The sequence below is a fragment of the Symphalangus syndactylus genome, chromosome 7 (assembly GCF_028878055.3).
Source record: "Symphalangus syndactylus isolate Jambi chromosome 7, NHGRI_mSymSyn1-v2.1_pri, whole genome shotgun sequence".
Lineage (NCBI taxonomy): Eukaryota > Metazoa > Chordata > Mammalia > Primates > Hylobatidae > Symphalangus > Symphalangus syndactylus.
The window spans coordinates 111,998,011-112,015,825 of NC_072429.2; the positions used below are offsets into that span (position 1 = coordinate 111,998,011).

The window sequence follows — 17,815 nt, forward strand, 5'->3', positions numbered from 1 at the left end:
ATTTTTGCAATCTGCTCATCTGACAAAGGGCTAATATCCAGAATCTACATAGAACTCAAACAAATTTACAAGAAAAAAACAAACAACCCCATCAAAATTGGGCAAAGGATATGAACAGACACTTCTCAAAAGAAGACATTTATGCAGCCAACAGACACATGAAAAAATGCTCATCATCACTGGCCATCAGAGAAATGCAAATCAAAACCACAATGAGATACCATCTCACACCAGTTAGAATGGCGATGACTAAAAAGTCAGGAAACAACAGGTGCTGGAGAGGATGTGGAAAAATAGGAACACTTTTACACTGTTGGAGGGACTGTAAACCAGTTCAACCATTGTGGAACACAGTGTGGCGATTCCTCAGGGATTTAGAACTAGAAATACCATTTGACCCAGACATCTCATTACTGGGTATATACCCAAAGGATTATAAGTAATGCCGCTATAAAGACACACGCACATGTATGTTTATTGTGGCACTATTCACAATAGCAACCAAAATGTCCATCAATGATAGACTGGATTAAGAAAATGTGGCACATATACACCATGGAATACTTTGCAGCCATAAAAAAGGATGAATTCATGTCCTTTGTAGGGACATGGATGAAGCTGGAAACCATCATTCTCAGCAAACTATCACAAGGACAAAAAACCAAACACCACATGTTCTCACTAATAGGTGAGAATTGAACAATGAGAACACCTGGACACAAGAAGGGGCACATCACACACCGGGGCCTGTTGTGGGCTAGGGGGAGGGGGGAGGGATAGCATTAGGAGATATACGTAATGTAAATGACGAGTTAATGGATGCAGCACACCAACGTGGCACATGTGTACATACGTAACAAACCTGCACATTGTGCACATGTACCCTAGAACTTAAAGTATAATAAAAAAATTAAAAAAAAAAAACTGGTGGCATTTTGCACCTGCCCTAGAGATGTGTGGAACTTTGCACTTGAGAGGGATGTTTTAGGGTATCTGGTAGAAGAAATTTCTAAGCAGCAAATCATCCAAGAGGTGACTTGGGTGCTGTTAAAAGTATTCCATTTAAAAATGGAAACAGAGCAAAAAAATTCAGAAAATTTGCAGCCTAATGATGCAGTAGAAAACAAAAATCCATTTTTTTGAGGAGAAATTCAAGCTGGCTGCAGAAATTTGCTTAAGTAACAAGGCACTTAATGTTAATCCCCAAGACAATGGGGAAAATGTCTCCAGGGCATGTCATAGGTCTTTATGGCAGCCCCTCCCATCACAGACCTGGAAGCCTAGGAGAAAAAAATGGTTTCTTGGACTGGGCCCAGGGTGCTCATGCTGTGTGCAGCCTAGGGACTTGGTGCTCTGCGTCCCAGTTGCTCCAGCTGTTGCTAAAAAGAGCCAAGGTACAGCTCAGGCCATGGTTTCAGAAGGTGCAAGCCCTAAACCTTGGCATCTTCCACGTGGTGTTGAGCCTGCAGGTGAACAGAAGCCAAGAATTAAGGTTTGGGGACCTCCATCTGTATTTCAGAAGATGTATGGAAATGCCTGCATGCCCAGACAAAAGTTTGCTGCAGGGGTGGGGCCCTTATGGACAACTTCCGCTAGGGCAGTGTGGAAGGGAAATGTGGGTTTGGAGCCCTCACACAGAGACCCTACTGGGGCACCACCTAGTGAGCTGTGAGAAGAGGGCCACCATCCTCCAGACCACAGAATGGTAGATCCACCTATAGCTTGTACCATGTGCCTGGAAAAGCTGCAGACACTCAATGCCAGCCCGTGAAAGCAGCCAGGAGGGGTGCTATACCCTGCAAACCCACAGGGTCAGAGCTGCCCAAGACTATGGGAACCTGCCTCTTTCATCAGCTTGACCTGGATGTGAGACACGGAGTCAAAGGAGATCATTTTGGAACTTTCAAACGTGACTGCCCCACTGGATTTCAGACTTGCATGGGCCCTGTAACCCCTTTGTTTTGGACCATTTCTCCCATTTGGAATGGTTGCATTTTCTCAATACCTGTACCCCCATTGTATCTAGGAAATAACTAGCTTGCCTTTGATTTTATGGGCTCATAAGTGCAAGGGACTTACCTTGTTTCAGATGTGACTTTGGACTGTGGACTTCTGGGTTAATGCTGAAATGAGTTAAGACTTTGGGGGATGCTTGGGAAGGCAGGATTGATTTTGAAATGTGAGGACGTGAGATTTGGAGAGGCAAAGGGCAGAATGATATGGTTTGTCTCTGTGTCTTCACCCAGATCTCATCTTGAATTGTACTCCCATAATTCCCATGTATTGTGGGAGGGACCCAGTGGGAGATAATTTAAATCATGGGAGCAGTTTCCCCCATACTGTTCTTGTGGTAGTGAATAAGTCTTATGAGATTTGATGGTTTTAACAGGGATTTCTGCTTTTGCAACTTCATTTTTCTCTTGCCAGCACCATGTAAGAAGTGTGTTTCGCCTTCTGCCATGATTCTGAGGCCTCCCCAGCCATGTGGAACAACTGTAAGTCCAATTAAACCTCCTTTTTTTTTCCCAGTATTGGGTATGTCTTTATCAGCAGCATTAAAATGGACAATACAGAACCTATTCAATTACATCTAAAATATTTTATTGAAAGAATATCTAACACGGAACATATTTCCACAAATCTGGAACTATTTTCATTCTACTTATATATTTTAAAACATATTGAAGTAGAGAGTAGAATGATTGTTACCAGAGGCTGGGAAGGGTAGTGGGGAAGGAGGAATAAACAGGGGTTGGTTCATGGGTAAAAATGTAGTTAGACAGAAGGAATAAGATTTAATGTTCAATAGCATAATAGGGATAATATAGTTAACAATAATTTATTGTATATAAATTCTAAAATAACTAGTGAAGTGAATTTGCAATGTTTCCAACACAAAGAGAAGATAAATGTTTGAGGTGATAGATATCCCAATTACTCTTATTTGATCATTACATCTTGTATGATTGCATGAAAATACCACATATACCCTAAAATATGTATAATTATTATTATAAAAATAAAAATAAAACAAATTTTGTTTAAATAAAACATTTTCTTGACTATCTAACTTCACATTTTAAGTTAGTTTCATTTGTCTAACACTAAACATTTTGAATACATTAAAAAAAAAATCTCAGCTCTAATAAAATTAGCAGGATGCTGTACTATAGGGTCCCCTTGTTATCCATGACTTTACTTTTTGTGGTTTCAGTTACCAATGATAACCAAGATCGGAAAATATTAATTTAAAAATTCCAGAAATAAACAATTCATAGGTTTAAACTACAGGCCACTCTAAGTAGCATGATAAAATCTATGAGCACTCTATCCTGTTCTGCCCCACCCATCCCTTTGCCAAGCTGTATATGCTACCTGCCTATTAGACACTTAGTTGTGGTCTCAGTTATCAGACTGAGAAAACATACTACTGTATATATGGTTTGGTACTATCCACAATTTCAGGCATCCACTGGAGGTCTTGGAGTGTATGCCTCACAGATAAAGGACAATGAGACTATTCTACTGTCAATGAGTATTTAAGAAATATAGCCGGCCGGGCATGGTGGCTCACGCTTGTAATCCCAGCACTTTGGGAGGCCGAGGCGGGTGGATCACGAGGTCTGGAGATCGAGACCATGGTGAAACCCCGTCTCTACTAAAAATACAAAAACTTAGCCGGGCGTGGTGGCGGGCGCCTGTAGTCCCAGCTACTCGGAGAGGCTGAGGCAGGAGAATGGCGTGAACCCGGGAGGCGGAGCTTGCAGTGAGCCGAGACTGCGCCACTGCACTCCAGCCTGGGCGACAGAGCGAGACTCCGTCTCAAAAATAAAAAAAAATAAAAAAAAAAAAAAAAGAAATATAGCCTACCTGATTTAACGGATCTCATTTGTAGTGTTTTCTGATATCTAACAGAATTTCACTGAACTATTACATTGTATTATACATTGATTAATCTTTTGAATTTGGGATAAACTATCAGGTATAGCTAATACAGAGAAATATTTCTACTTAGAAACATTCAAAATGATGTTTTATATTTTAACTGAATTATTTTCCTGTCTTATAAATTGGTAGCAATTGCCTAGAGCTAAATAAAATATAAGAATAAGTAAAAGTAACAGGTTTTTGAAACTTGAGAAGCAAAAGAAGTCATAGAAAATGTGAAGAATTTAATAGCAGTCATTATTAAATATTTTTGTAATTTGACAAAATAAAAGTATACTTTAAATTTCTAAATAAAGCATAAACTTTTTACATTTTGAAAATTATGATTTCAATATAAAAATTTCAAATGTATAGAATGATTCCAAGCACACAGAATTGCTAAATTATTAATATATTGATTTTTTTGCTATTAATGGATACTATATAGAATTTAAGGTGAAATATTTGCCTAAAGAATATAAATTTAATGAATCAAGGGATCTAGAAAATTAATTTTAAACAATATTTTAAATTGGTCTGCACTCTAGTATGAAAGTAGAGGCCATATAACTCTTTCTGGATAATTTAGCAATACTAAAGGAAAAGGTGAGAACTGGTTCATGGACCAGTGTGCTTTGGTAAACAATTTCTTACCTGTCCACGATGAAGTATAAAAATCAACAGTAAGCATTTAAGCACTTTCAAGCAAATTGACATCGGTGCAACATTTCCTCCATTAGCTTTTATTTTACAAAAGTATTGGTGTGCAATTACAGATACCTATTGGTCTTTCATCATAGACAGTTTGAAAAATGTAGAGAGTGAATAAGTAGAACTTCTCCTACTTTACCTTCTCCTCTGCAAGTTAAATCAATTTCAATATGCTAAATTGTCTTGAAAGATCTCATAGTAGTTACAGCACATTATCTTAACTGAGAATAATGTGTTTGTTCGTTAGCTTGATGACCTTTATTCACCTAATAATGATTTTTAAAGAAACATATTTGTAACATTAAGTAATTAATCACATTCAGCTACACACACACACACACAGAGAGAGAGAGAAGGAGAGAGAGAAATAAAAAAAGAAGCAATGAAGGAAGGAAGGGAGGGAGAGAGGGAGGGAGGGAGGGAAAGAAAGAGAGAGAGAGGGAGAATGTGTGATTACTTCAGTAGCTCTTGCTAAAAGAACAGACCATAAAAATCAATAGCCTTTTTAAAAAAGCATATTAACTCCATTATAGAAATTTGTACAAATATGCTGTACGTCCCCATAAAATTGAAATGCTTATACATAAAGTAGTCTTTTAATCACCATCATGATATTATCAATATTGTAATTCATATGTATAGACTGTTTATTATGTTAGATCCTATTCTAGACACTCTATTATTTTATTCCTCACAACACTATGAAGTAGGGAGAATTATTATCTCAATTTTACAGACGAAGACAATGAGGTTTAGATACATTAAGTGTCTTCTCCAGAATAATTATCTCTGCAGTATACCAGTTGAACAAATATCTTTCTTAGCTTGTATTATACACCAGATTAGTTTGGTCTGGTTTAGTCCTCTTTCCAGGGAGACAAAGGCAGAATTTACAATCTCAGTAGGCATAAGAATCAGTGAGTCTCTTATTACAATGCATATTCAAGGGCTCCACGGCAGAGTCTGACTCAGAATATGTAAGTGGGGCCAAGAATTCTAGATTTTAATACAGTCTTCAGATAAAGCTGATGCATGTGGTTCAGTGTTGACAATTTGAGACACACAGACCAATGAATAACATTAGTAATAAATACAGGTCTCATAAATACTAATACACAAGGACAGTCTTAGGAAAGTTTTTTTAAAAACAGTAAATGATTATATAGAGGAGGATGAAATAAAAAGAAATGAGATTTAGACATTAGGATTATCTTGAAAAATATTTTTAAAAATACAGGTAAGAGATCAGGAGCAGTGGCTCATGCTTTAATCCCAGTGCTTTGAGAGACAGAGGCAGGAAAATCGCTAGAAGCCATCGGTTTAGGACAAGCCAGGGCAATATAGTGAGACTCCTATCTCAAAAATATAAAAATTAAATTAAATTTTAAATACAGGCATAATACTTGAGAAGATGTCCAGGTTAGTAGATCTATTTTACTGTATCATACACAGGGCAAGAGTTGTAATTTGAGGTAAATGCAGAACAAAAAACTGGATCCAAATGCAGGGGAGTGGGAGACAGATTCTGTAATTCCAAGACAAGATTTCTGAGCTTCACAATATGCCAGTTGGCCCTGGCAGTATCACTGGCTACAGTTAAATATAGAAATGCTAGCAGCTACTCCCTCTGGATCATGTTACATAGACTTAAGCATGAAATCGTAGGCCAAATAATGCCCCTCTACCTCCCCAAAAAGATATCTCTGGAACTTGCACACATGTCATGTTACATGGCCAAAAAGGCTTTGAAGATATGATTAAGGTTAAGGACTTTATGATGGGGAGATTAGTATTCATTATCCAGATGGGCTCAAGAGAATCACACGGACTTTAAAAGCTGAGAGATTTCTTCACCTAGAGTATAAGATGTGTGGAGGGAGAAAGTAGCAGACAGATGGATCAGAGGGGAAATCAAAGATTCCAAGGTGAGGAGGATTCTTTTTACCAGTTGCTGGCTCTAAGGTATGAGGCCTCTATGTGGAGAGGAAAGAAAGCCTTAGGAGCTATGGGCAGCCCCCAGCTGACAGCCAGAAGGAAACAGTTATCATGGTCCTACAAACTTGAAGAACTGGATCTTGCTAACAACCAGAATATGCCAGCAAGCAGATTTTTCCTAAAACCTTTGGATACAAACCAAGCCCACTGAAATTTTTATTTTAGCCTTGTGGGACTCCAAGCAGAGAAATCAGCAAAGAACACCAGGACTTTTCACTTATAAAACTGAGATAATTTTTTTAATTCTTTTAAGATGTTAAATTGAAAACTAACATGCATTGAACAAGATACTCATTGTGAATCAATATCTGAGGATTTTGCAGCATGATAACCAATCCTTCAGTATGATCTGAATGTCAAGTATCCTACATTTTAAGTCAGCACATGCCAAACATACATTTATATGTCAAAAACATATGAATCTATTTTCCCTTAAGTGAAAAGGATGGACAGAAATTTAATGTGGTATATGTAGAAACAATTGGGAGCTACGAAAATACTTTTTAGTATGAATTCATGAAACTTGACAGCCAAATCAAAAAACATGCCAACCTCATAATTCACAAGTACATTTTCAATATACTTAGTACTTCCTGAAAGCTTAAACTAATCTAAAAATATCTTTATATTTTGATGAACAGAATACAGGTTTTCTATTAAGAGCCCTTAGTACAAAATAATTGCATTACTAACTTCTTCTTCAGTATTGCCAAAATTATACCTTAAAATTAAACTTTTGTAGTTATAGTGTTCTAAACTATGAATTAAGTTGCCAAGATAAAAAATATTCAACTATTGTGAGAGCTCCTTAGAAAAATAATGATTATTACTATCACCGTGGAGGACATTAAGTCTTGAAATTTATCCTCCCTTGCTAGACAAAAGACAATTCAGAAAAGTATTAGGTAGAAAATAATGTTCAAAACTGCTGCTATCCGACATTATTTAGGATATAAAACAGAGAAAGGATTTTTACTAAATTATTAGCCAGAGGATATTTTTTTCTAGTGAGAAATGCTGTACTAGAATTAGTGTTTAGTTTAAAACATTCCCCTACATGCAAAATGTTAACATTCATACTGAAACAATTCTATTTAATACGTGATTGTTTTCTTTAAACACACTATATTTTGAATTATTATACGGTTTAGAAATTATTTGCCCTTGCTATGGTATTTATGTATCTCTTTATGATAATGTTAGACCTGATGTGATAAATTCTGTAATATGGTCCTGGGGAGATGAATTGAAATCTGATACACTATTCCTATGGGGAAGAAAAGGACTCTTTCCTAAATTAGATGGAAATTTTATTGTCATATCACATAGATAAGAAATGATAAGCCCATGATTTCTATCTGAAACCTTCAAGAGCAAATTATTTTTTCCATCAGAATTGTTTTTGTCATCACGTTTTTTAAAAAGCAAAACATGTAGATTCCGTGCCTTTAAACACTCTGAGTAGCGCCTGGGCACCATCCCATTATCAAACGGTATTTTCCTAGTGATACATATGAGTATCCACACTAAGTGTGATAAATAAAGATCATAAATGTCCTCTATTCATTTGGCATCAGGTTTTGATGCCAACTGAGTTTGTACCAAACTTCTAGGAAAAAGAAAAAACACAACCTTCAGTTTTGAGAAATATTTAGTTGTCCTCTTCCTGGTTTAAGGGATTATTGATCTTATTCCTGGAAAGGCTGTTTCAGGAGTAGATGTCAACTCTTGTCTCTTTCTTAACTTTTTCTTTTGACTCTAACTTTCAGAGAAGACAGATTACTAGTTTACTTTCTGGTAGAGTGGCACAGCACAAGGGACTCTAGGGTAGGGTCTATGATGCCTGACACACAAATCAGGTCTAGAGTCCTATTACTCTCACATTTAATTCCATTTTGTTAATTCGTAACCCTGTAGCAATTTAATGGTCTGACATAGTGATACGAAATATCAAAGCCCACTAAGTATAGCATTTTACTATACATTAATGATTAATAACAAGATAAATTTCAGGACAAGATTTGAGATAACATGATGTGTTATATCTCTCTTGATGTTGATTCTTCTTTCCTACTTGAAAAATTTTGTTTGATTACCTTAAGGGCAGTGGTTTGTTTGCCACTACCATCACTTACCTTCGTAATATACCTTAAACCCATGAGCACTAACTGCAAAATCACTGGTCAAACGTAGTGAGAACACAGATTTGGTACTTGTCACTGGAGGTGGCAGATGGAATCCTGTTAACCTAAAACAAAATGGAATTAGTTGTTAGAGACATAATCATTTTTTCTAAGAGTTTTTAAGAAGGATTAAAGTCATATTTAAAAAAAATAATAAAACAGATTTTTTCCTATAATTTCCAGAAGGAATGCTGTCCAGCCAACACCTCAATTTCAGCCCAGTTAAACTCATTTTGGACTTCAGCCCTCCAGACTGCAAGATAATACATTCGTGTTGTTTAAGCCACTAAGTTTGTGGCAATTTGTTGTAGCAGGAATGGACAACTGATACACAATTCTTTTCTGGGTTTTGGAATATACAATTTTTAAATAGCTAAATAAATACTAATTTATTCTATAATTGAATATGGAAGTCCTGTGAAACCTAGTGACTAAGTTACTAAGACTGCTGTTGATTTTATATAAAATGAGTACATTCAGAACCTATTAAGGCAATATTTATGTAATTATGACTAAAAATCTATGAAAAGCGATAACATAGTATGAGACATTATATATAGTATAATATGAAATTACATCCTTACATTAGAAGATACAAGAGACCGAGAAGAATTAGGCAACTTGATCAAGTTCACAGAAGAGCCAGGTCTAAGACTACAACTATATTATTGCCTCCTATTATCAATTAAACACCCTGTTTGGCATCTGATTGTCTTTGAGACATTAATAAAATAGAAACAATAAATATTTGAACTATTAACATACACATTAACATCCAAATCATTTTGTATACAATTTCAAATTTGTATTCACTCAGTTGTATTAAATAATCTAATATTGGAAGCAATATTTAGAACACTTTTATCATTAAGTTATTCAAAGTAATAGAGAAGAACATTGTGAAGAATTGTTGACTTTTAGCAAAAGCTGGGTTTCTGTATTTATGTTTAAATAATAAGCATGTAGTGGCATGTTGTGTAATGGGAGATTTGTTTCTTTTTTTTAATTTTAATCAATGAGAGAACAAAATGTATTTTTTAAAAGTTATTTTCATATAATAGCTGTATCATTAGGAGGATTTGAGGTAACTTGTTTTACTCCTTCTTGTAATACGTTGTATATTGATTTAAAAATAAACTCAGTTATGAATCCAATTAGTTTTTTCTTTATAAGACTTCATTTTGTAATTTCATATTTATGTGCACAGTTATTAAACATCTTTTTCTCCTTTGGATACTATGCTTCAAGATGTCAATGTTTTTTCTGCATCTATTGAGATGATCATGTGATTTTTGTTTTTAATTCTATTTATGTGGTGTATCACATTTATTGACTTACTTATGTTAAACCATCCCTGAATCTCTGGTGTCAAACCCACTTGATCATGGTGGGTTATCTTTTTGGTATGTTTTTGGATTCGGTTAGCTAGTATTTTGTTAATTATTTTAGCACCTATGTTCATCAAGTACATCAGTCTATAGTTTTCTTTTTTGGTTATGTCCTTTCCTGGTTTTGGTATTAGGATGATGCTGGCTTCATAGAATGAATTAGGGAGGGTTCCTTCTTTCTCTGTCTTGTGGAATAGTGTCAAAAGGATTAGTACCAATTCTTTGAATGTCTGGTAGAATTCTGCTGTGAATCCGTCTGGTCTTGGACTTTTTTTCATTGGTAATTTTTAAATTACCATTTCAATCTTCCTACCTGTTATTGGTCTGTTCAGGGTGTCTAATTCTTCCTGATTTGAGCTAGGAGGGTTGTATTTTTCCAGGAATTTATCCGTCTCTTCTAGGTTTTCTAGTTTATGTGCATAGAGGTGTTCACAGTAGCCTTGAACGATCTTTTGCACTTTGGTTGTGTCAGTTGTAATATCTCCTGTTTCATTTCTTAGTGAGGTTATTTGGATTTCTTCTCTTCTTTTCTTGGTTAATCTTGTAATTGGTCTATCCATTTTATTTACCTTTTTGAAGGACCAGCTTTTTGTTTCATTTATCTTTTGTAATTTTTTTTTTGTTTCAATTTCATTTGGTTCTGCTCTGATATTGGTTATTTCCTTTACTCTACCGGCTTTGGTTTGGTTTATTCTTGTTTCTCTAGTTCCTTGAGGTGTGACCTTAGAATGTCAGTTTGTGCTCTTTCAGTCTTTTTGATGTAGGCACTTAGGGCTATGAACTTTCCTCTTAGCAATGCCTTTGCTATATCACAGAGGTTTTGATACGTTGTACCATTATTGTCATTCAGTTCGAAGAATTTTTAAATTTCTATCTTGATTGCGCTTTTGACCCAATGCTCATTCAGGAGCAGATTATTTAAATTCCATGTATTTGCATGGTATTGAGGGTTCCTTTGGAGTTGATTTCCAGTTTTATTCCACTGTGGTCTAAGAGAGTGCTTGATATAATTTCAATTTTTTTTTAATCTATTGAGGCTCGTTTTTGGCCTATCATGTAGTCTATCTACTGGTCTATCTTGTAGAAAGTTTCATGCACTGTTTAATAGAATGTGTATTCTGTGGTTGTTGGATAAAATGTGCTGTATATCTATCTGTTAAGTCAGTTTGTTCCAAGGTAAAGTTTAAATCCATTGTTGAGTTTCTGTCTTGATGACCTGTCTAGTACTGTCGGTGGAGTATTGAAGTCCCCCACTATTATTTTGTTGCTGTCTATATCATTTCTTAAGTCTATCGGTAATTGTTTTATAAATTTGGGACCTCCAGTGTTATGTGCTTGTGTTTAGGATTGTGATATTTTCCTGTTGGACAAGGCCTTTTACCATCATATAATGTCCCTCTTTGTCTCTTTTAACTGCAGTTGCTTTAAAGTTGGTTTTCTCTAAGAACACCTACATCTGCTTGCTTTTGGTGTCCATTTGTATGAAATGTCTTTTTCCACCCCTTTAGTTTATGTGAGTCCTTATGTGTTAGCTGAGTCTCCCGAAGGCAGCAGATAGTTGATTGGTGAGTTCTTACTCATCCTGCAGTTATGTATCTTTTAAGTGGAGCATTTAGGCCATTTACATTCAATGTTAGCATTGAAATGTGAGGTACCCTTGCATACATCGTGCACTTTGTTGCCTGTGTACTTTGTTTTTTGTTTGTTTTTGCTTTTTAACTTGCATTTTTGTTTTATAGGTCCTGTATGATTTACGCTTTAAAGAGGTTCTGTTTGATGTGTTTCCAGGATTTGTTTCAAGATTTACAGCTCCTTTTTAGCAGTTCTTGTAGTGGTGGCTTGGTAATGTCAAATTCTCTCAGCATTTGTTTGTCTGAAAAAGACTGTATATTTTCTTCATATATGATGCTTAGTTTTGCTGGAAATAAAATTCTTGGCTGATAATTGTCTTGTTTGAGGAGGCTGAAGATAGGCCCCAATTCCTTCTAGCTTGTAGGGTTCCTGCTGAGAAATCTGCTGTTAATCTGATAGGTTCTCCTTTATATCTTAATGTAATAAAAGCCATCTATGACAAACCCATAGCCAACATAATACTGAATGGGGAAAAGTTGAAAGCATTCCCTCTGAGAACTGGAACAAGACAAGGATGCCCAATCTCACCACTCCTCTTCGACATAGTAGTGGAAGTCCTAGCCAAAGCAATCAGACAAGAGAAAGAAACAAAGGGCATTCAAATTAGTAAAGAGGAAGGCAAACTGTAACTGTTTGCTGATGATATGATCATTTACCTTGAAAACCCTAAGGACTCCTCCAGAAAGCTCCTGGAACTGATAAAAGAATTCAGCAAAGTTTCCAGATACAAGATACAAGATTAATGTACACAAATCAGTAGCTCTTCTATACACCAACAGTGACCAAGTGGAGAATCAAATCGAAAACTCAAACCCTTTTATGATAGCTGCAAAAACAAATTAAAATACTTAGGAATAAACCTAAGCTAGGAGTCAAAAGACCTCTACAAGGAAAACTATAAAACACAGCTGAAAGAAATAATAGATGACACGAACAAATGGAAACATACCATGCACATGGATGAGGAGAATCAATGTTTTGAAAATGACCATACTGCCAAGAGCAATCTACAAATTCAATGCAATCCCCATCAAAATACCAACATCACTCTTCACAGAATTAGAAAAAAACAATTCTAAAATTCATATGGAACCAAAAAAGAGCCTGCATAACCAAAGCAAGACTAAGCAAAAGGAACAAATCTGGAGGCATCACATTACCTGATTTCAAACTACAGTATAAGGCCATAGTCACCAAAAGAGTGTGGTGCTAACATAAAAATGGGCACATAGACCAATGGAACAGAACAGAGAACCCAGAAATAAACCCAAATACTTATAGCCAACTGATCTTTGACAAAGCAAACAAAAACATAGAGTGGGGAAAGGACACCATTTTCAGCAAATGGTGCTGAGATAATTGGCTAGCCATATGTAGAAGAATGAAACTGGATCCTCATCTCTCACCTTATAAAAAATCAACTCAAGATGGATTAAGGACATAAATCTAAGACCTGAAACTTTAAAAATTCTAGAAGACAACATTGGAAAAACTCTTGCAGACATTGGCTTAGGCAAGGATTTCGTGACCAAGAACCCAAGAGCAAATGAAATAAAAACAAATATAAATAGCTGGGACCTAAATAAACTACAGAGCTTTTGCACAGCAAAAGGAACATTCACCAGAGTAAGCAGACAACCCACAGAGTATGAAAAAATCTTCACAATCTTTACATCTGACAAAGGACTAATATCCAGAATCTGTAACAAACTCAAATCAGTAAGAAAAAAAGAAAAAAATCCCATCAAAAAGTAGGCTAAGGGCATGAATAGACAATTCTCAAAAGAAGATATACAAATGGCAACAAACATGTGAAAAAATAATCAACATCACCAATGATCAGGGAAATGCAAATCAAAACTACAATGCGATGCCACCTTACTCCTGCAAGAATGGCTGTAATTGAAAAATCTAAAAACCTTAGATGTTTGTGTGGATGCAGTGATCAGGGAACAGGTCTACACTGCTGGTGGGAATGTAATCTATTACAACCACTATGAACAGTGTGGAGATTCCTTAAAGAACTAAAAGTAGAACTGCCATTCGATCCACCAATCCCACCACTGGGTACCTACCTAGGGGAAATCAAGTCATTATTTGAAAAGATACTTGTACATGCATGTTTATAGCAGCACAATTCACAATTGTAAAATCATGGAATCAACCCACATGTCCATTAATCAACGAGTGGATAAAGAAACTGCGATAGGCATGTATCATATATATATATATGATGGAATACTACTCAGCCATAAAAAGGAATGAATTAACAGCATTTGCAGTGACCTGGATGAGACTGGAGACTATTATTCTAGGTGAAGTAAGTCAGGAATGGAAAACCAAACATCATATAGTCTCACCAATATGTGGGAACTAAGCTATGAGGACCAAAACGCTTAAGAATGACACAGTGAACTTTGGGGACTTGGGGGAAAGAGAGGGAGGGGGGTGCGGGATAAAAGAATGCAGATACAGTGCGGTATATACTGCTTAAGTGATGGGTGCACCAAAATCTCACTAATCACCACTAAAGAACTTACTCACATAACCAAATACCACCTGTACCCCAATACTTACGGGAAAAAAAAAGATGTCAGTGTTTGGGACTCAGTCTAAAACCAGTGCTTCTATCAATGTATGTCAGGGAGGAGTCCCGCAATAAGTACTTATTAATCTAATGAGTTGAAATGGTAGGAGAATATCGATGCCATCTTAACAATTTCTTATTCACACTAAGAATTGTGTTCTTGAAACATCATAAGAATGTAAATTTAAATCCAGTTATTAAGAAAATTTGTATAGCTTAAGTAGAGACTCTTGTTCAAAGAAAGTAAGTTTTCCCCATGTTAACCTCAAAAGTTTAAGATCTATATCTCATGCACACTTTTTTGACATATCTTTCTAGGAACAACTATATAGTTCAAAAACTTACTTTAAGGTAAAGCTAATATGATTTATCTTTAAAATGTGAGTTATAAATTTATAGTATTTAAATATATTGTTTTCACCTGGACTTAACATGTTCTGTAGGTAATTTAAAAGCATACTATTTTATAGATAAGTATAATATTTTTCCATGTAATTATTTGTACTGGTTTTGATATTTGTAAAATTTAGTTTTTTGCATATATTGCTCGTTACTACATTATCAGTTATACTCCCTTTGCGTTGATGCACGATGAAATTGCATAGTGAATGACATTTTATGTTTCTTTGAAAATTGTACCACAGTCCAGCTGTATTTTCTTCAACTCACAGTTGAAGAAATCACAGCTCAGGAATGATAAGTAAATTTAAATTCATGCAGGTGGTAGGCAGGTAGTGGAGCACAGATAAAAACAGTAACTTCAGACTCCAATCCACTAGGACTTTCCCATAAGAGAAATGATTTTTTTCTATGAAGCCAGAATAAAATTTTAATCAATTTTGGTTTTTGCACAATGCCCATGTAGGTTTCTTACCAAGTATTTTGAATGAATAAGAACATATTTCACCCACATCACAACTTTAAGTAGTTGTGGGTGGTAAGAATTATTATGAAGTCATTGAATTAAAGGTGAGTAAGGCAATGGGGAGCCATTGTCTGACTAGTTGGTGACAGCTTTTTTTTTTTTTTTTTTGACGGAGTCTCACTCTGTCGCCCAGGCTGGAGTGCAGTGGCGCGATCTCAGCTCACTGCAAGCTCTGCCTCCCGGGTTCACCCCATTCTCCTGCCTCAGCCTCCCGAGTAGCTGGGACTACAGGCACCTGCTACCACGCCCAGCTAATTTTTTGTTTTTTAGTAGAGACAGGGTTTCACCGTGTTAGCCAGGATGGTCTCGATCTCCTGACCTCATGATCCGCCCACCTCGGCCTCCCAAAGTGCTGGGATTACAGGCGTGAGCCACCGCACCCGGCCAGTTGGTGACACCTTTATAGCAAAAACTGCAGTGGTTAGCAAAGATATTTCCTGACTGGGAAAACTAAATAAGATTAGTAAACATTTAAATATATGAGACGAACATCCTGGAATCATGCAATATAAATTTCAGTCAGATATTCTTTTTAATATGTCAAAAATTGAGACTGACCAATAAAGTATTAAACTGTATTCATTCTGATTATTAGTGAATATTTTGTCACATCTCGACAATAACTATGTTCTCTCACCCTAAATTTGTCTTTCAAAAATGCATGTAAAGTCATATTAATGAATCATCATTTCATTTTGATACATTTAGTTTCATGAAAATTCCACAGCTTTTCCTCTATTTATTTTTTTACATTTTAACTGTTATTTGGTGAATATTTTGTCATGGACCAGGCTTTGTCTATGGCAATTTTTTCAGTACATTTTCTCATCTGACAGAATGGTGCAATGTATCAGCTGGTATTTTTTTTTTCATTTTAAATTTTATGGTTTCTCATTGATAATCTCTATTCTTACTTGTCCCTACTCCCACATACACCTCCAACCCCATCTTAGCATTTTGTTTTACTAGACAAGAAACTCATCAGAGGTTTTTGTTCCTTGTTTGAAAAATCATGCACTTAGAACATGTGATCCTGTCTCTTCTCATATTCCCTTTTGGATGAAAACATTCTTGAAATATTTCCTCTGTAAAAACTTAGAAATGATAATGATGTTTTATACTGAAATGAATAACTAGTCACAAAGAGAATTAAACAATTAACTTACAACTTTCTATCAATAACTAATATGAAAAGTACTAAAGTAATTATTTGGTAATTAATGAAAAATTGATAGAAATTTACATTGCAAGAAGTCCATTTAAAATGTCAATGCATAGGTTTTTTAAATAATAGATTGTACGTTTAGGGTATTTTGTAATTAATGAGAATTAACGTACTGTATTTCAACTTAATGTGATAGGAATTCTTAAAGCATCAGATTTGTTAGATAAGAATAATACCTGTCTCACTATCTAACTATGTTTATTAGGTTTTAACTATAAGATTTTATTATTTCTGGGAGAGTTGAGAAGAATGACAGCACATATACATTCTCTAAGAATGTAAAAAAAAGACTCTAAATATTTACTTAAATGTAATGTGTATAACAGCTGATTACAATATTAAAATGTTATTTAAAGAATGGATGCAACAGACATCGTTTTAAATTAAGAGGTTATTAGCATATTGCTGCTTATAATAAGATAGAAGCAAAATAGACACGGATGTAAGAGGAAAGAGAGAAAGGGAGAGAAAGGGAAGTAGGAGGAAAGGAGAGAGGATGAGGAGTAAAGAATGACTGATGGAGAGAGAAATAGGAAGAGGAGAGAGAGAGAGAGATTTATTTAAAAATAAAAGTGGTACTGTTACAAACTCTCAAGATTTTGTGAATGTTAAGTAAGGTAATTCATGTGAAATGGTCTAGTGTATTTTTTGGATAACAAATTGTCATTAAATATTAGTTTCTTTAGTGATGTGACTCAAACTCCATTGCCCTTTTTGCTGCACCCTGTCCTGCTACTGCTAAGATATATTATATAATATGACCAGCATAAGCACAGTGATTTCACATTACTCACAGTAAGACTTCTGGATATGAATTATCTTATAATTTTTCGTTGGTTTGACAGTCCTTAAAAATGATCCAAGGATATACAGAGAATTCTCTGCTGAAACAAACTATTAGCCTATTTAATGTCACAATGAACAAGAAAACCACAGGAACAAGCTGATATTTAAAGTAATGGCTGTTCTGTTAAAATAAATCATGCATATCCTATTGATATTGGAGTACATGAAGCACAGCATAATAATTCATGGTTATGTCAAGATGTCACTGGCAGTAATATTAAAGAAAAATATGGCTGTGGCAACATTTGAATAATTGTATCATTTGTTGAAAGTAAATGAGCTGAAGCTTCTATCAAATATAAAATTCCAGAAAGAAACATGTGTGAGGCAAATTCACCATGTTGGGAACATGTGCTGGGTATAGATGTAAGTATTTGTCAGTGAAGCACTTCCATA

The 17,815-nt window shown here is 35.4% G+C and overlaps 1 protein-coding gene across 3 annotated transcripts in view; it reads right to left on the reverse strand.

Moving 5' to 3' along the window:
- CSMD3 (CUB and Sushi multiple domains 3) overlaps positions 1–17,815 on the reverse strand; it is a 1,218,611-nt gene that overhangs the window by 1,051,597 nt on the left and 149,199 nt on the right. For all 3 annotated transcript variants that reach the window (XM_055287089.2, XM_055287087.2, XM_055287086.2), the window contains exon 3: positions 8,769–8,881. In XM_055287089.2, coding sequence (XP_055143064.1) covers positions 8,769–8,881 — 113 coding nt within the window. The remainder of the gene's footprint in view (positions 1–8,768; positions 8,882–17,815) is intronic.